At 42.8% G+C, this 19,897-nt stretch overlaps 2 protein-coding genes across 3 annotated transcripts; one reads left to right on the top strand and one right to left on the bottom strand.

The window, feature by feature from the left end:
* Positions 1–674: 674 nt before the first annotated feature.
* On the top strand, positions 675–12,521 carry LOC110496140 (adenylyl cyclase-associated protein 1). Of its 2 annotated transcripts, none has more exons than XM_021571860.3 (13): positions 675–1,469; positions 6,296–6,415; positions 6,662–6,762; positions 6,898–6,975; positions 7,310–7,453; positions 7,831–7,916; positions 8,219–8,324; positions 8,908–9,082; positions 9,437–9,612; positions 10,568–10,691; positions 10,774–10,856; positions 11,135–11,278; positions 11,383–12,521. In XM_021571860.3, the coding sequence occupies exons 2-13, from the start codon at positions 6,298–6,300 to the stop codon at positions 11,464–11,466; spliced, it is 1,419 nt and encodes a 472-aa protein (XP_021427535.3). In that variant the 5' UTR covers positions 675–1,469; positions 6,296–6,297; the 3' UTR covers positions 11,467–12,521. The 2 variants fall into 2 exon arrangements, with proteins under 2 accessions (XP_021427535.3, XP_036808558.2); XM_036952663.2 differs by having other exon boundaries at positions 912–1,469; positions 6,243–6,415.
* Positions 12,522–12,541: 20 nt separating this feature from the next.
* Positions 12,542–19,887, bottom strand: ppt1 (palmitoyl-protein thioesterase 1 (ceroid-lipofuscinosis, neuronal 1, infantile)). The gene is made up of 10 exons (XM_090208524.1): positions 19,866–19,887; positions 19,168–19,293; positions 18,871–18,980; positions 14,454–14,581; positions 14,099–14,169; positions 13,895–13,997; positions 13,625–13,715; positions 13,390–13,488; positions 13,207–13,278; positions 12,542–13,110 (listed from the first exon to the last, which is right to left on the bottom strand). The coding sequence occupies exons 2-10, from the start codon at positions 19,283–19,285 to the stop codon at positions 12,988–12,990; spliced, it is 915 nt and encodes a 304-aa protein (XP_090064650.1). The 5' UTR covers positions 19,286–19,293; positions 19,866–19,887; the 3' UTR covers positions 12,542–12,987.
* Positions 19,888–19,897: the final 10 nt, after the last annotated feature.

The raw sequence follows: 19,897 nt of genomic DNA on the forward strand, positions 1-19,897 counted from the left end.
ACTGAAATGAAGGCTAGACATTGCTTTGGGCCGCGGAGCTTACGCAAGCATTTAGGTCTCACTAGTAAGATCACTCATCAAGCCAGTGTGGTTGACTGAATCACCTCCATTACATAGGTAGTCAAAACTGGCCCAAAATTGTGCTGACTGTGAATTGTGGTGAGGATGAGGGGTAGTGAGTATAGAAGTCACATCAGTAGGCCTACCCTACTACCAGATGCTGATATACAGGGATATATCTGGAGTGTAAGAGTGTGCTCGGTGCTTTCGTAAATTCAGGGTGTTGTCAGATTGTCTGTTGGTAAATTCAGAGCGTGCACTGGACGCTTTGGCGGAGGAGTAGGGTTGATCCGAGCGTTGTGACCTGAACGGCAGTCAATCACCCAAGCTAACTGGCTAATTAACGTTGGTTAGCTGCTTCCAGACACTCGCCCTAGCAGAGCTGGTTAGGCTATTTTTATGTTATCCAGAGCTTTGGTGACTGTAACTGTGCTGCTGTCAACAATTTTATGATGCTTTTTTGCCGACGTTTACTGACACCGGCCATATTCAACGGGTGTTGAGCGTTTGTACATTCATCAGTTATTCTGCCCTCTGGCACACTCAGACGAAAGTGCTCTTAATCGGAGTAGATAGCCAGAGCGAATTTACGAACACACCCACAGTATGACGTTATAAGCAATTTATAACAGTGATGGGGCCATACTGTGTTTCGAACAATGACAGATACATTGCAATTGAGACCAGAGAATGGGATGACATTTTTATTTCTGAAGATGAGGAATAATGTTTGTTGTGTTCTATTTCATGTATCTGCACTCTCTCTCTCTCTTATCCTTATAAGGGAAAGGAATTGTTGCGCGAATAAGAGCGGAAACTCCGCGCGGTGACAACTGGGAACGTCCACAATCATTCCACAGAGTTTCTAAACCCAGAGGCGCAACATCGAGAGACTTTCGGGAACGCGTGCGTTACAGACCAAACAGAGCAGGGTCGGGGTTTTGGGTTTGAGAAGTCAACGAGAGAAGGGAACAATTCTTCCTTAGTTGTTAATTTTGTCGAAATCTAAAAGCACAACTTAGATTTCAAGCCAATGTCTTAAGTAGTTGCACATATTATTACTCCAACCGTGTGAAAGTGTCAAACTGACACGTTTTCATTTTCGTTAAAAACTATTTTATATCGAAGGAATGCCTTTGATTTTGACGGCTTGCACGTGCGCAGTTTGACACGAGACGACCGTTAGACCCGATGACGTGTTTCTGCGCATGAGCTTAGCTAGCCAACGTCGCCATGACATCGCCTACAAGCGTGATCGGGGATTTCTATTGGAGAAGCAGTTTTAGCCCATCTTCATACTGTACTGTCTGTTTTATACTGGAAGAATAGGCAGAGCAGTAAGTCTGCTAGCTCCTACACACAATTGACCGTGATTTAAAGACCTAATCAGTGCTTGTCCAATTTAGCAGGTAAGGATGAGGTTTTGTTACTCTGTGGGACTATGCTGCTTTATATTATTCCTCTATAAATTGTTTTAGGTGCATAATAGTCCATGTCATAATGCGCCCTCGTTGCATGAAGGAATCGTTCCGAAATTATCGTTATGATTTAACATTATGATTGCTTTCTTGATGTCAAATTGTATTAGCTAGACATTATTCCATGATGCATTATTGGAATAGTGTTGTGAATTTCAGTATGTTAAAACGACTCAACCCAAATGTGTAGTTATTTATTTTCGCAGACTAGTGTGCAACACTACAAGAGAGGGGTATGCATTAAAATACAGGAATGCCGAAAGACAGGGAGGGGATCGAGCTGACTAGCTAAATCGTTAGAGGTTGTTGTTAACCAACCCATACTCTTACTGTCAGAACAGGGTGTTGTAAGTATACATTACGGAAACCGTTTATGTTACGGTTTAAGAACCAAAGAGTAAACCGAGAGTTTCTATTGGGACAAATTCAGGTTTCAAATCCCGTTTCGTTCGGTTTGCTTCCTTTTAATTAAGGTTTTGCAACAAAATCTGCATAATGAATACGCCACAGCTAACGTTAGCTATTTCATTGTTTCCAGCTAGCTACCTAGCATAGGCTAACTATAGATAGCTACCTCGGCCGACTCCCAATCTCATTATCATCGGCTTGTGAAGATTAGCGGTGCTTCGCAAGCTAGCTAGCCATGATAGCTTGATGGAACATTGTCTAGCCCAAACGGTGTGTATGACTCTGGATACCGGTAGGCGCAAGACGCCGGCGTATATTTGCCATAATTTAATTACTAAAGCAGAAAAGTGTTTTTTTTTTCATGTAATCCTTGACCGCAGACAGACTGCGCCTAAACGCCTTCTCCCTAGTATGTCTGAACGCACGTCTACCGAGTGTGTTGGAGAAATTGTGTAACATACTAAAATCCCGCATTCACAGGGTCTGATATCTATGCTGAAAAGTGAAACAATGTGTTATTGCCAATGGTCCCTTGAATAATAGAACGCTCTTGAAACCTGCAGATGTATTTTCCTTGGACAGGCTAGTTTCCAGGTGCTCATCACTTGGAGGACTTCCAACCGTCCGTAGCTGCAGTGCGCAATTAGGCAATTAGAAGATGTCTTCTTCCTACTTTCCATGTGCACTTTAAGCACTGTTTCCTAACTGTCCATATAAGCAACACAAGTTGACCCACCCTACCCTGCTTTAACCACAGCAGCAGGCCTAGGTTGAGTCATTGCACGGAAGTAAAATAAATTGGACTCCAGGTCCACCAGCCCTTGAAGATACTTTTTTACAAGCACAATGCCTAGCCCATACATTTAGGTCAAGGGTATGCACGGATACCAAATTTGACAAGATAAGATTACTTTATTATGCACATGGGGAAAGTTTGGTTGCGGTTCTGCATACATAACACATTCAAAGATGGGCAAATGATATACAGTGCATTCGGAAAGTATTCAGACCCCTTGACTTTTTCCACATTTACGTTACAGCATTCTAAAATTGATTAAATTGTGTTTATTCCTCAATCTACACACAATACCCCATAATGACAAAGCAATAACAGGTTTTTAGAAATGTTTGCAAATGTATATTTAAAAAAAATGTAAAAGACATTTACATAATTATTCAGAACCTTTACTCAGTACTTTGTTGAAGCGATTACAGCCTTGCCTCTTCTTGGGTATGACGCTGCAAGCTTGGCACACCTGTATTTGTGAACACCTATTTTCTCCCATTCTTCTCTGCAGATCCTCTCACGATCTGTCAGGTTGGATGGGGAGCGTCGCTACACAGCTATTTTCATGTCTCCAGAAATGTTTTATCGGGCTCTGGCTGGGCCACTCCACGACATTTAGAGACTTGTCCCGAAGCCACTGAGTTGTCTTGACTGTGTGCTTAGGGTCGTTGTCCTGTTGGAAGCTGAACCTTCGCCCCAGTCTGCTCTGGAGCAGGTTTTCATCAAGGATCTACTTTGCTCCGTTTGTCTTTCCCTCGATCCTGACTAGTCTCCCAGTCTCTGTAGCTGAAAAACATCCCCACAGCATGTTGCTGCCTCCAACATGCTTCACGGTAGGGATGGTGCCAGGTTTCCTCCAGACGTGACGCTTGGCATTTAGACCAAAGAGTTCAATCTTGGTTTCATCAGACCAGAGAATCCTGTTTCTTATGGTCTGAAAAAAATGTGTGCTTTATGTGGGCGGTCATGTGCCTTTACTGAGGAGTGGTTTCCATCTCGCCACTCTACCATAAATGCCTGGTTGCTGGAGTGCTGCAGAGATGGTTATCCTTCTGGAAGGGTCTCCCAGCTCCACAGAGGAACTCTGTGACCATCGGGTTCTTGGTCACTTCCCTGACCAAGGCCCTTCTCCCTAGATTGCTCAGTTTGGCTGGGCGGCCAGCTCTAGGAAGGAGTATTGGTGGTTCCAAACTTCTCTCATTTAAGAATGATGGGAGGCCACTGTGTTCTTGGGGACTTCAATTAAAGTTAAATAAAAACGCTGCAGACATTTTTTGATACCCTTCCACAGATCTGTACCTAGACACAATCCTGTCTCGGCGCGCTACATGCACTGTCAAGTGTGGGCCCTTATATAGACAGGTGTGTGCCTTTCAAAATCATGTCCAATCAATTGAATTTAACACAGGTGGACTCTAATCGTTCTAGAAACAGTAAAATCAATGGCAACAGGATGCACCTGAGCTCAATTTGTAGTCTCATAGCAAAGGGTCTGAATACTTACACTACCGTTCAAAAGTTTGGTGTCACTTAGACATTTCTGTGATTTTGAGAGAGAAGCAATTGTTTTTGTCCATTAAAATAACATGAAATTGATTAGAAATACAGTGTAGACACTTTTTTAATGGAATATCTACATCGGCATACGGAGGCCTATTATCAGCAACCATCACTCCTGTGTTCCAATGGCTCGTTATGTTAGCTAATCCACGTTTATAATTTTAAAAGGCTAATTGATCATTAGAAAACTTTTTTAATTGTTAGCACAGCTGGAAACTGTTGTACTGATTTTACATAAGCAATAAAACTGACCTTTAGACTAGTTGAGTATCTGCCGCATCAGCATTTGTGGGTTTGATTACAAAATGGCCAGAAACTGAAGTATTTCAGAAGAAAGTTCTTTGTTTCTAGCCATTTTGAACCTGTAACCGAACACACAAATGCTGATGCTCCGGATACTCAACTAGCCTAAAGGACAGTTTCACTGCTTCTTTAATCAGAGCAACAGTTTCCAGCTGTGTTAACATAATTGCAAAAGGGTTTTCTACTGATCAATTAGCCTTTTTAAAATGATAAACTTGGATTAGCTAACACAACGTGCCATTGGAACACAGGAGTGACGGTGGCTGATAATGAGCCTCTACGCCTATGTAGATATTCCATAAAAATCAGCCATTTCCAGCTACAATAGTCCTTTACAACATTAACAATGTTTACACTGTATTTCTGATCAATTGAATGTTATTTTAATGGACAAAAAAGTTGCTTTTCTTTCAAAAACACGGCCATTTCTAAGTGACCCTAAACTTTTGAACAGTAGTGTATATAAATAAGGTATTTCAGTTTATATTTTTAAATGTGCAAACATTTCTAAAAACCTGTTCACTTTTTTCATTATGGAGTATTGTGTGTAAATTGATGAGGGGGGGGGGGGGGGCATTTTAATCAATTTTAGAATAAGGCTGTAATATCGCAAGGGGTTTGAATACTTTCCGAATGCACTGTATACAGTCAGTAAATACAGAAAGTGCAGTTTATGAGTGATCAATGATCATCTGTACACTATACAGAACACAAATGTTTATCTCTAACCAAATCAAGAGCCATTGAATCATTTGGTAGCGTTTTGTGTCACAAGCATTGCTTTGCTCTGGGAAAGTGAATGGTGAGGGTATTATCCCAGGAGAATAGAGCGACATGGATCCATTGTCATTAATGGGATGAAGCCTGTGTTTCCACTCAGCTGACAGTACCTGAGACAGTCAGTCCGATGAAAAGGGGATCCGGTTTCTATTACACAATGTCAGCCTATAGGGTGTGTCTGCACTCCTGCAAGGGCATTTCACAACAGTAGAGAGGCTCTAACAACACTTATCACTTCCCACTTTGTCAACACAGAGGACTGTTGTTGAGTATAGAGTTAGCTGTGTTCAATTAGCATAGACATGCATCAGGTCCCATTGAGCATGTTTAGGATGTTCTGGATCGACGTGTACGATAGCATGTTTCAGTTCCCGCCAATATCCAGTAACTTCGCACAGTCATTGAAGAAGAGTGGGACAACAGGCTTTATATTTTTTGTTCAGTGTAGTTATGAGTGGTTGCTTTGATGTAATCTGGCCCGGGTGAAGGTTGCATAATGGGAATGACAGGGAAGGAAGGCCAGTATTATTCCCTGCATACCTGTACTCAGGAGGTCTTGTCCCCAACCCCATTCCAGTACTCATTGTTTAACCACTAGGTTGGTTAAAGTTACAACTCGTCTTCCCCCTTTTGGTTGTTCTCTGTCCAGTTGTATCTATGGCCATGATCTCTGATTTGTATTGCCAAAATAGCAGTAGGCTGCCTATTTTTTTATAGACAATGTATGAGTAACGGAATGACAAAAGACAGACTAACATACCGAGACAAGTAGGCATACTAATGCACAACTTTAAATGAAAAGCCGACATGATTCAGACAGTCAAAACCACTTGCTGTCAACGACCGCTTGTGATACTTTTTTATAGTAAAACGAGCAGTGACCACTGAGCCCATCAGCTGATGTGTCGTCTGTCCCCAGGAATGGCGGCGTTGGCAAGTCTGGTGCAGAGGCTGGAGGTGGCTGTGAGTCGTTTGGAGGCGGTGTCGGGCGGTGGAGGTGGCGGTGGCTCTGCTGGAGGCTCTACTGGAGGCTCTGGAGGTAACCTTTAGGATATTTCATATTGTAACCCTTTTCACAGAAACACAGATGCGAGAAGTCAGGGAAAGACTGAGACTGAATTGCGAGTCCTGGTCCTAATAATGCTAAAGAAACTTCCACAGTACTAGTTGTCATCGTTTGTTTTGTCTTAGATAATGGAGGTAAAATTAGAACATGACTCACAAGCAGAACAAACATATCGTATAAACATTGGTATCTCTGCCCGTTGCCACCCATTCCTTGCAGTCGTGGCAGCTTACGTGGAGGCCTATGATGCCATCATCACGGGCTCTGTTGGCCAGTACATGACCCTCAGCCAGCAGATAGGGGGCGACGTCCAGAAGCATGTAAGTTGAATTGCACTAGAGGGAAACGTTGGCTAGTAATGCTCCTCAGGTCTCATGTCACGCTTATTGGTGGATGTGTACGATTCAGTTAACCAAACCTGGACCTTTTCATCTTTCTGTCTCTCCCTCTCTCAGGCGGACATGATGAAGCAGGCGTTCTCATGTCAGAGACAGCTCCTTGTCACCGCCTCCGGCTCCCAGAAGCCCTCTGATGTGAGTTGGTTCACCCGTCAGCGATCACCTTGACCCTGGACATGACAGTTTTCAACAGAATGTCATTATTTAGATAAACTCAACAGTTAATTTACTGTAGTTGTCTCATTAACGGACATATTGGTATTGAATCAGCAGTGTAGCAATTAGGTTAACTGATTCCAATGGCATGGCTTTCCTACATTCTCTTGCCACATATATTATTCAAAGTAATTAATTGCACGTTATTCCACCCTGGTTGGTGATTTATATTTTGTCTTCAGGTGCAAATACATTCCTTTATTTGCATCTCTAGGATGTTATGATTTAAGTAATGGTTATTTTCCCTCTATAGGCATCCTTGACTGCTCTCCTGACCCCCGTCTCCAAAGTGATCCAGCAGGTGCAGACGTTCCGCGAGCAGAACCGCTCCTCGCCCCTCTTCAACCACCTCTCGGCCATCAGCGAAAGCGTGCCTGCCCTCGGCTGGGTCGCCATGGTGAGTGCAGGGCCTTGGTGGGTGGAGGGCCTTGGTGTTGTAACCTGTGTGTGTGTGTGTGATTGCTGGAAACAAGCACGTCTTTCATTTCAGTCCTGAGACGGTTGTTTGGCAGTGAAATTGAAACAGTCCCTTTTAGCAACAGGGCATCAGTGTTGAAACTCTGGAATTCTGATGATAATTTTGAGTAATGAATATGAATGAGAACTGCTGCATTTTAGTCTGATCAATAATGAACAAAGTTAAACCTAGACTTTGGTATGCCAGTGGATGCAATGCGCGCATCTAATAAACCCTCGTAAGCCATCGCACGAGCCGTGTCCACACAGGCTGTTTTGAAGAGCAATAAATCTCCTGCGACGTTCTTGCTCTTCCAGGCTCCTAAGCCAGGTCCCTATGTGAAGGAGATGCAGGATGCTGCCCAGTTCTACACCAACCGGGTGCTCAAGGACTACAAGGAGAAGTAAGGACCATCTGCTGTTTGTTGGCCTTTCAACCTTTTTCTGACTGCCAAGTGGGTGGCAGGTAGCTTAGCGGTTAAGAGCGTTGGACCCGTAGGTGAAGAATCTGTCTGTGCCCTTGAGCAAGGCACTTAATCCTAATTGCGCTCGTAAGTCACTCTGGATAAGAGCGTCTGCTGAATTAAAACCAAAACCCCAAAAAGTTTTGGTTTTAATCTCATAGTTGAATACTGTATATTTTCTTCATCTTTTTGGTCACCCTCCTGTTGTGTTAAGCTAAATTGCCGTGTGTCCTACTCCTCAGGGACCAGAAGCATGTGGACTGGGTTAAGGCCTACCTGTCTATCTGGACTGAACTTCAGAACTACATCAAACAGCACCACACCACCGGACTGGCCTGGAGCAAGAGCGTGAGTCATTTTTACCCTATTCTCGCTCTCTCTTTACTTCTCATGTCACTACAGGAGGGATACGCGTTATCGGCTGCTCATAAACAACAGACTTAGTGCTGGGGGTTATCGGCTGCTCATAAACAACAGACTTAGTGCTGGGGGTTATCGGCTGCTCATAAACAACAGACTTAGTGCTGGGGGTAGGGAAAGGTGATCCAAACCGTTACCATATGAGTGAAGTAATGACATGGGCGTGTTTAGGAAGGCGGAACGGATCTAATTCTGTTTATCTAACATGTATGAAGATCTGTCATGCAGAGTCAGACTGGGCTCTGTTTGACTTGTCTATCAGCACAGTACTCAACATCCCACCCAGTTGTCAAGTAATGTCTTTAGTTTTATGTGCAACAAGAAGTCTGTTTGTGTGATGGAGAGGGCGGGTGGTAAAATCACCAATGTGTTGGTTTCTTGTCAGCTGTTCCTATTCTCACAGTTCCAAACATTGCACCTTATTGAATTAGACCCAGTTGTTAAGAACAGGAAATGACCATGTCTAGGCATGTGTATAACCAATGTGCTGTCTGTTTTTTGTCCATCCCAGGGTCCAGTAGCCTCGGCCTCTGCAGCTCACCCTGCCGGTGGTGCTCCACCTCCCCCCGGCCCTCCTCCCCCTCCCATGGACTTCAGCGGGTCGTCTGGCGGTGGCGGAGACCAGGGGCCCGACACCCGTAACGCCCTCTTCGCCTCCCTCAACAAGGGAGCTGACATCACCAAGGGTACATGTCGAATAATGCATCAGCAAAAATTCTCAAGAATCAGAAGCTCAATTGATTAAGAAGTACTTTGAAACATACAGGGCTCACTTGAAAAAGATGTGGATCTTAATGTGACTTACTTGGTTAAATAAAGGATCAAGAAAATAATACAATGTGAGAAGCAAATTGACCCCAGCCCTTACATTCATTATAGTCTTCCATTATATAAAGGCATTTCTCCTTGTCTACCAGGACAGTAGCACCATGTCTGACCATCTTACAGTATATTTGTGCTTACTATACTGGATAATAGCGTCTGGTAAATGTCAGTATTTGTGTTCCCCTCTCCTTCCTACCTTTACTTTTTGTCCCTAGGCCTGAAGCACGTGCCCAAAGACCAAATGACTCACAAGAATCCCAACCTGAGGACCCAGACCGGTCCGGTGTGCACAGGGCCCAAGCCCTTCAGCTCCCCCAAGACAGAGGCCACCGCCACCCCCTCTCGCAAGCTGCCCCCCGTTCTGGAGCTTGACGGCAAAAAGTGGAAAGTGGTGAGATATTGGTCCTTGTCAAGTCGTTTACACTGGTATACAATAATTTAATTTGTATAGCGCTTTTCATTACATAAAAAAATCTCGAAGCACATAAAAAGCAAAACAAACAACATTTTAAATTGATATGGTAGAGATGGAGATTGAATGCCTATATTTGGCTTCAGATGTAAGGCTGGGAGTTGAGGCAGTTAGGATTGGAAAGGCAGTGTAGCTTCAGTGGAGCAGGCTTCGACGGTTCAGCCAGAGAGAAACAAAGACAGTCTGACAAACAGGCCCAGAACGCTGCGTCAGTGCACCACATCGGCTTCTGACAGTCCGTTCCTCCTATAGGAAAAAGGTTCCTATGGGCAATGTTCTCTCTCCAGAAGCCCTTAACCTCTACAGGATCGATGGTTGAGCTAACGTAGGCTAATGTGATTAGCATGAGGTTGAAAGTAACAAAATAATGGCCCATGACATCAACATATCTGATATGGGCAGAAAGCTTAGATTCTTGTTAATCTAACTGCACTGTCCAATTTATAGTAGCTATTACAATGAAACAATACCATGCTATTATTTGAGGAGAGTGCACAATTATTAACTTGAAAATATATTAATAAACCAATTATGCACATTTGGGCAGTCTTGATACAACATTGAACAGATATGCAATGGTGCATTGGATCAGTCTAATACTTTCCACATGCCCTGCTGCCATCTAGTGGACAAAATCAGAATTGCACCTTGGCTGGAATAATACACTATGGCCTTTCTGTTGCATTTCAAAGATTCATTTCAGTGAACTCACGAAGGGCGCATTTCAGATAAGTTGGCTGTTGGTTTACCCCTGAGCTGAATGCACAGGTTTCGCATGCACTGATCACTACAGTCCTGAGCCATTTGCATTTTCAGGAGTGGAGTGTATTTCCTCTCTAACCCCTAACCTCTTCCTCTGTGTAATGACAAATAGGAGAACCAAGAGGGTGTCCAGGGCATGGTGATCAGCGACACAGAGCTCAAGCAGGTGGTCTACGCCTTCAAGTGTAACAACAGCACCCTGCAGATCAAGGGCAAGATAAACTCCATCACTTTAGGTAAGGACGTACCCGTGTGTGGACACATTTTAAAGTCAAAGGTCAACGAAGGGCATTTGTTAATAGGGTTCCTCTCTTGTAGACAACTGTAAGAAACTGGGTCTGGTCTTTGACGACGTCGTGGGCATCGTAGAGGTTATCAACTGCAGGGACGTCAAGGTTCAGGTGTGTATTTCTAATCTCCATCAATGAGAAAATGGACACTGTGAAAGAAGCTGGTCGTACAGTCAATGAACATGGCGATATCACACAACGGTGACAACTGATCAGATCAGCTTTTGTCTGATTGTCATTTACATATTAAAAGTCTCCAGTTTGATTGTGGGTGTGACATTTTACAGATTACTTTGCATGTTTACTAAACTTATGGCTGTTTTATCTCTGCACGGTACCAGATTTATTTAATCATAGTAGAATCACACTTGACCCTCTGGTTTGTTCAGGTCTTGGGCAAGGTTCCCACCATCTCCATCAACAAGACTGACGGTTGCCACGTGTACCTGAGCAAAGATTCGCTGGAGTGTGAGATCGTCAGCGCCAAGAGCTCAGAGATGAACGTGCTGGTACCTGGTAACGATGGAGACTATGTGAGTACATCTATGGGGGAATCTTGTCTAATTGGCATTATAAAAGGCAATACATGTGATGTGGAAAAGTGATGATAAACTACCATTTCTCCTTTGTCTCTCAGACTGAGATCCCTGTTCCTGAGCAGTTCAAGACTGTCTGGGATGGCAAGAAGCTTGTCACCACTTGTACAGAGATCGCTGGATAGAGGTGCAGCACTCGAAACAGCCTCCCCTTTGCAAATGCCTACCTGACTGATCAACCGACCAGCTAACCAAACCACAAAGTAGACTGAGATGCCAACCGCACCCATATTTTTCCATTCTGCCAATCAAAGCTTTAGCGGTTTCCTCCTTCAGCCAATGAGAGGACTGCTTGCTTTATCTGGAGCATTCCTTCAGCCAATTGCAGGGAGCGGCTTGTTATTTGATTTGGTTATCCTCATGACCAGTGAGCGTATTCAAATGGGTTTGCCAACAGCCAGGTTGATTTTTGATTTCTTGCTAATGATAAACGTAATAGTGAACGTGAGGGAGCAAAGCTTTTATCACACCTGTGGTTAATGCATCAGCCAATATTTCCTAAAACCAATCGTTAATTGGATTTCCCCACTGGTCAGGGGGAGGCATGTGTTTAGGGGTCCAATGTTTCAGTTCCATTTATGCAATTCAGCCGTGAAGCACATGTACAACCAACCCCTCTTTACAGTCGACAATGCTAACATTCAGAGTGACTAAATATAACATTTGTGTCATCACTCTTAAAATAGGTAAAATGACAAGTTACGTGCAGGATCACTGTCTTTTTTTATCATAACACTGAAGCAAAATGGTGAAAGGTGAAATGTAAAAAAAAAAAAAAAAAAAAGAAAAAAAAGTTAATTCCTTGCTCAACCTCCAAGACACATTCCATATTATTCAGACAATATGGAGGTGAATGATGTGGAAGTGGTTTTAGCGACAAGGCGTCAAAATACTGTTTGATCGGTAATGGTTAAGTTTGGGGTTGCCTTGATCTCGGAATGATTTTTGGATTATCTGCTGTAATCATCTGTATAGACATTTCTTTTTAATGCTAGTTGTCTTAACCCCACTGTCGCCATCATCAACCCACCTATCCACTTATGTCTCTACTACAACCTCTGTGGTTATCCTGTTCTTGTAGCTGTCATGCTCTGATGTGGAGTTTATTTCATTTGGGTCAAGAATCTAAATTTTGCTCATTAGCACTGGAGGAAGACATTAAAATAATGTTGCAATATAAGTCAGTCTTGAGTCTGATAATGTGGGGGATTGTTCTTTATTGGCTGACTGGACAGTAAGAGCAGGCCAAATACGGGGATGATGAGCCCTTATGTTTTGCTCTATCTGGGAAAACGTCATTTTTCACAAGGAGAGCTTGATAATTAACTCAGTTCAGAACCAGTGATTTCTTAACATATTAGTTCCATGTTATTTACCATTACACTAACGAAGAAACACCCACCACACTTATTCCAAAATATAGTGCTAAGCAAATGATCCTACATTTAAACTTGAATAGATATCTCTGAGAACCAACTAACACCAACTTTATTTCTCTGTGGTAGTACGTTAACTGGGTAAAACAGTTTTTAAAATCATAAATAAGTGCATTATTTGATTTAAACAGCAGGATGGTATCGGAATGATCAGTGCAATGGTAATGTGTGCGTACGTCAACTCATGTCAGTGTAGCTAGCTAGGTGTTTTTAGCGCAGGTAAGGCACTAGTTTGGCATTGAACCACTCATCGGTGAACTGAAGGTGATCTCCTTCTGTGGCCAGGAAATCCAGCTTCCCAGCTGCCTCCATCGCTGCCAGTCCCAGACGATCCTTAAAACCGATACCATTTATCAACACAATATCACAATCTATATATTATTGAAATACGTGTCTGTTTGAAGATGCGTAAACATGATGGGGTTTTACCTCTTTATAGAGGACACTCTCCTGAAGGGTCTCGGTCTCTTTCGCCTGACCAGTTTTCAGAAAACCAAACCACTACGACAAAGAGATTGCAAATGGAAAAACATCTTGTTCATAAGCAATTACAGTGTAGGAGGGGGAAGACAGTACATCAAGAGAGATTGTCACGATGTGTTCAGTATTTACCTCGGTGTCAACTGGATCAACAACGCTGTCCTGCAAGAACTTGACCATCACAAACTTGTCCAGCAGTTGGAGGTTCTTCTTGTAAGTCTCGTTCACCACCTGTGAGGTGAAATGCAGCAGATCATTTGAATTAAATTGGAATACAGTTATGGAGAGTTCTCAGGAGAATGAAGACAAACAGCACTGTATGAACAAACAAATAACGTCTGATTCTGAAAATGAGCACCATACTAACCCGCTCCTGGTTGATATCAGCCAGGAAGAGGCTGTGTTTTTTGTACAGGTCATCATTCAATGGGTCATGCCAGTACTGTGCCTGCACCAAGCTGATAAAGACAAGGATTCCAAATGTACCACTAGATAACAGCCACAATACACAAAGCACTGTCTTTTCTTTGCGCATCCTCTCAAAAATGTATAGTAACTATGTCATACTGATTACCTGGGTACTGCTGACTTGTCTCAAACATAACAATTTCCTTCTGAGTTGTAAGCCTACACTTACTGTTTTTGCACAATATCGGTATAGGCCCCTGAGTTGAGTTCCTTGCGAATCCAGTCACAGATATGGGAGCTCTCTCCAGGGCATCTAGGGAGACCATACACCCCTGTGAATGTGGAGAATAGAATCATTACACAACTGTCAGGAAGTGAATGAAAAACAATGTTGCTGAATGGAGACAAGGCACTGTTGCCATGGTGCCGTTACCTTGTTGTTGTCCCCCAACAGAGATCAGGGTTTTCATTGGAGGAGATGGACAGCGCTGCGCCACTGCCCTCCTAGGGGGAAAAGAGGTGGAAAGGTGAAGAACTGAGAATGACAGCTTCTTGTATAAAGTATATTCCTCCGCTTACCAGGGATGGGCAACTCCTTGAGGACCGGAGACTCCGCAGGATTTTGTTCCACCTCAGCTATAAGACACCTGATTTAACTACATTGGTTGAATAGGTGTCAAATTGTACTGCAGCTCTCCAGAACCGGAGTGGCCCTTCCCAATCTCTAACATTCTATTTTAAAAAAACATTCTGAGAGGCTTTGTGAGTAGGGGTCCAGAGACACTTACAGGAACTGCCCTCCCTGGGAGAAGCCCATGGCATTGTAGCCATCCTTCAGCTTGGGATCCTGGGCCAGCTGGCTGCACACCATGGACACCTGCTCATTGACATCCATGAAGAAACCATTCTCTGTGTCCTGAGGGGTAAATATGAGGCAAGAAAGTTCATGGTGGGAACGAAACAAAGTTGGCAAACAGGAATATCACATTTCAGAAAATAGGTCAGAGGTGAGCTATTTTACCCTACAAAGGCCGGTGAGTGCAAGCACCGCAGTAACACACTTGATTCTACTAATCGACTTCAATCAAAGCTTTCATTAGTAGGAACGTGTGCGTTACTGCTTGGCTGGAGAAAAGGCAAGCATCCACACCGGTCACCGCAGGTATTGACTGTCCACCACTGAGCAGGGCCGGAGTTACGGACAGGATAGGGGACCTGGCCCACCCTACTGTACCTCCTTGCCAGTCTAAATAATTATCATTTATTTGACCGAGATGTGCGCCGACAGAAGACGGTTCAATCACAGAAAAAGCATCCGAGCGAGTGAAACAGCGCCACGCTGTCTCAGTATGTGTAGACCATGTACAGTTGAAGTCAGAAGTTTACATACACCTTAGCCAAATACATTTAAACTCAGTTTTTCACAATTCCTGACATTTCATCCTAGTAAACATTCCCTGTCTTAGGTCAGTTAGGATCACCACTTTATTTTAAGAATGTAAAATGTCAGAATAATAGAGAATTATTTCTTTCATCACATTCCCAGTGGGTTAGAAGTTTACATACATTCAATTAGCATTTGGTAGCGTTGCCTATAAATTGATTAACTTGGGTCAAACGTTTTTGGTAGTCCACAACAAGTTGGGTGAATTTTGGCCCATTCCTCCTGACAAAGCTGGTGTAATTGAGTCAGGTTTTTAGGCATCCTTGCTCGCACACGCTTTATCAGTTCTGCCCACAAAGTTGTGGCCATTTTGCCACAACTTTGGAAGTATGCTTGGGGTCATTGTCTATTTGGAAGACCCATTTGCGACCAAGCTTTAACTTCCTGAATGATGTCTTGAGATGTTGCTTCAATATATCCACATCATTTTCCTCCCTCATGATGCCATCTATTTGGTGAAGTGCACCAGTCCCTCCTGCAGCAAAGCACCCCCACAACATGAGGCTTCACAGTTGGGATTGTGTTCTTCTGCTTTTTGTTTAATCAGACCAGAGGACATTCATCCAAAAAGTACTATCTTTGTCCCCATGTGCAGTTGCAAACTGTAGTCTCGTTTTTTTATGGCGGTTTTGGAGCAGTGGCTGAGGGGCCTTTCAGTCAGGTTATGTTGATATAGGTCTCATTTTACTGTGTGTGTGTGTATATATATATATATATATATATATATATATATATATATATATATATATTTATATGCACACACACACTTTTGTACCTGTTTCCTCCAGCATTTTCACAAGGCCATTTGCTGTTCTGGGATTGATTTGCACTTTTCGCACCAAAGTACGTTCATCTCTAGGAGACAGAATGCATCGCCTTCCTGAGCAGTATGACGGCTGCTTGGTCCCATGGTGTTTATACTTGCGTACTATTGTTTGTACAGATGAACGTGGTACCTTCAGAAGTTTTCTTCCAAGGATGAACCAGACTTGTGGAGGTCTACAATTTATTTTCTGAGGTCTTGGCTGATTTCTTTTGATTTTCCTATGATGTCAAGCAAAGAGGCACTGAGTTTGAAGGTAGGCCTTGAAATACATCCACAGGTACATCTCCAATTGACTCAAATTATGTCAATTAGCCTATCAGAAGCTTCTACAGCCATGCATTTCCAACCTGTTTAAAGGCACAGCCAAATTAGTGTATGTAAACTTCTGACCAACTGGAATTGTGATACAATGAATTAAGTGAAATAATCTGTCTGTAAACAATTGTTGGAAGAATGACTTGTGTCATGCACAAAGTAGATGTCCTAACCAAATTGCCAAAACTATAGTTTGTTAACAAGAAATGTGTGAAGTGGTTGAAAAACGAGTTTTAATGACTCCAACCTAAGTGTATGTAAACTTCAACTGTATCTGATACTGTCTGGATCAAAAGAGGATGGCATGTCATACTATTTCTGGCCAAACAGCATCAGATACATGGGCTACATATATTAAGACAGAGGGGCGCTGTTTCGCTAACAGATGCTTTCGCCGGTGAGAAAGTTTCAGCAGAGTAAGAGAGGGCTCACTATTTGCGAAAATCTGTCCAAAATAAGCCTAATGCGTTTCTATGGGCATAATATGCAGACCTAAGCTTGTCGCCTGCCTTCCTGCCTCTGGGACGACTCCCGTTGTTAGGGCGGAGACATGAGCATCTCGTCATTATATACAGAGCTCAGGTTTCAGCCTCTTCAAGAGGAAAGGAAAGTTGCCAGGTGCACAGTGCACTGTTCGGACAATGGCTTCCCCTAAAGTATGATGTTTTGCCAAAATTATATAATTACTCCTGTCTAAATAAAAATAATTCAAAATCAATCAACCACAGAGCACGACTTAGCCACAGGGGATGATTAGCTTCTTAGGCACATGCCTATTTAGGCAGCCAGTATTTGGGCAGCACGCGTGACAATAAGCCTAGCTGATCATTGAGTTGTCAGTGAACAGCATCTAAATGATGTGTTTAGATAATGTATTGAGTATCATTTTAAAATGTTGAGAGAAAAAAAAAGTGGAGGGGCATGGGATGAAGATATGGCACGTCTTGCTCAAACGAATGTACTTGGTTCTCCAGGATGCGCGCAGCTGTCTCCCGCCAATTCTTGCGCATTTCCTTGTGTGAATTGTTTGCCCATTGATTGTTTATCTGGATCAATTCCCAATTACATACAGTGCATTCAGAAAGTATTCCGACCCTATTTTTGCTATATTATAGTGGCCACTATAGACATCGATCAAGTGCACAAGATTACATATGTGCAAAAATAATGTTCACTGAGTAAAAACATATATAATCCCTCCTCACTCTCACACACACAGTTCAACACAACAAAAACTATAAATTTGAGCTACACTGCACATTATTACATTGTACACTTTCTGCTTGTGGACGGACATCTGTTCTACAATGTGCCAGCAAAAGTGAGAAAGTGTGTGGTGTTCCTTTCACCTCTATAGTGGCATCCAGCTTAAGCCAGGCCCGGCATGAGGCACAAGCAATGCCTCATTTTCACCTAATTCTCTCATTCTGAAAATGAACCACATACTGTAGAGGGAAAACATTAGTTAACAGATAGTGGTTAGTTTGTTAGCTTGTTAACATTTCACACAGATTGCCAGGGTCCAGTAAGCAACTAAAGCATTATAACTTGAGGAACGATGTTGTGCCGAAAAGCTCCCCCCTGCCAGAATCCCCCCCTTCGTGTACGCACTCAAATCTTCATTGCTGCGACTTGCTTTCTAGTTGAGATTTCTGATCACGTTAGGCTGCGTTTAATTTTATATGTTGGTTTGATCGTGGGGGAGGCACTGGTAATGTCTGCAGTTTTCAGTTTGACTAATTGTTTCAACTGTATTAGTCTATAAATAAATCTCTGCCAAAATTCATCATCTCTCCCATGTCTTATTCGACTAGTAGATGTTCTGAAATGTTTATTGCTTGCCTACATTTTACACCCTCTGTTTAATATAACACACATCCGACCTTGCATCAAACCCTTCGTACGCAGCCTCTGGTCCACATTGTATAAATCGACATTAAGTCAACAAAGTCCTTTTTGTTTTGAGTCATTGGGAATGATAATAGTTCCTCACAAAATGTGAAAAATCTTCACTAGCTATAGCTCAAGTCAAGACAGAGGGTAAGAGAGGAAGGGTACAGAGATGAATGCGATTGAAAGAACCTGAATATAATCAGGATAGTTTCTGTTTTTATTTGTTTGCTTTAGGTTTTATTTTACTTAGTTGACAATGGAAGTTTACAGGCCTACTGCTGCATTGACCTACAGGCAATCTCTGAGTTCCATGTGCTCATTTCTTTAGCTGCCAACGGCTCACGGTGTATCAATGTGTCCATACAGCTCTCGCATTAGTTGAATTTTAACTTTGAGATTTGTATCATTTTAATTATGATTTTCATGATTAACTACGTGACAATGATTTTGAGAAACAAAAATATTATAGAAATATAACTGTTCCACAAAAATGCACATATAAAAAGAATCATAACTGGCACACAGATCGGTAGAAATGGTAGGGTAAATTGTAAGCTTCACCAAATTTGAAACTGGTCTTCACTATAACAACCATAAAAATAAAAAAATCACATAGGAGGTTCGTCCGAAAAAACTAGCCTGCCTATGGAAATCAAATGCCCGTCCAACTTATTCATTTCGGCGCTAGCCCTGCCACAGAGATAGGTTCAAGGATAGTGGAAAGTACCTGAATGACAGTCTTGCCAATCATCAGGGACAGGACGTCAATGCCAGGGATTGCTTCCTCGATCATCTTCTTTATGGAGCCCATGCTGAGAGGGTTGCAACAGCTGTCTCCTGTATTCAAACAGAAACAAGAACAGGGTCTATATACACTATCTGACATAGCATGACTTATCTAAGGGCCACAGGCAAATATAGGAAGTGGCCTCCCCTTCCTTGCTTAGCCATTCTGCCAAACTGAGAAACATCATTGCTGTATGTGAAAACATAATGTTCTAGTATTATGCATCTAAGTGCTTACCCATTCCATGCCACATAACCAATGGGAGGGTGGCATTGTCAGATCCATGTACGGGGCTGAGGACAAGTTGTGACAGCAGGGGGCCAGCCCCCAGGAGCAAGCGGAGAAGTGTGGTCATCTTGAACCCTGAAATCAATATAAAGAAGAGGACCAGAAGTGAACTAATGCAAATTCAAGGCTATCTATGTAATCAGTCATGTGATACAACAGGAACGTGAGAGGGCTATTAGCGGTGTTAAAAGGCACAATGTGTAATTTCAACACCCTGGCCCTGCCATTTTGTTTGGTAAACTGAGAGATGGGGCTGGGGGGAAAGTAATCTCTCAGATGCAGACGTAGTTATTATGAATGCAAGGACTGGCAGAGTGTGCCTTTTAAAGCCGCGATTCTTGTTTGGTAGGGGTCTTCCATGTTGTCAAAATCATGGAATATGCCTGCGAGAGCTTCCCAAAATCAAAGACAAGTTTGGGAGGTGCCTTTCTTTTATAACAAACCAGTTAACGTTAGCTAGCACGCTACGCTAGCTTCCCAAATGTGGGAAGCTAGGGACGTTATTTTCCTAGCTTGATAGGTATCTATGTCTGACCAAGCAACTGTCTACATTTCTTGCTAGTCGTGTTTCGCTGAATATTGAAACTATACACATTTGCTGAGCAATAAACACTCAATCTGAAACCGAGCAATAAACTACTACTTACTTTTCAGAATCGCCACAGTTTGTCACATGACA

Source organism: Oncorhynchus mykiss, chromosome 18 (assembly GCF_057628025.1).
Source record: "Oncorhynchus mykiss isolate SJ-2025 chromosome 18, ASM5762802v1, whole genome shotgun sequence".
In the NCBI taxonomy this organism is placed as follows: Eukaryota; Metazoa; Chordata; class Actinopteri; order Salmoniformes; family Salmonidae; genus Oncorhynchus; species Oncorhynchus mykiss.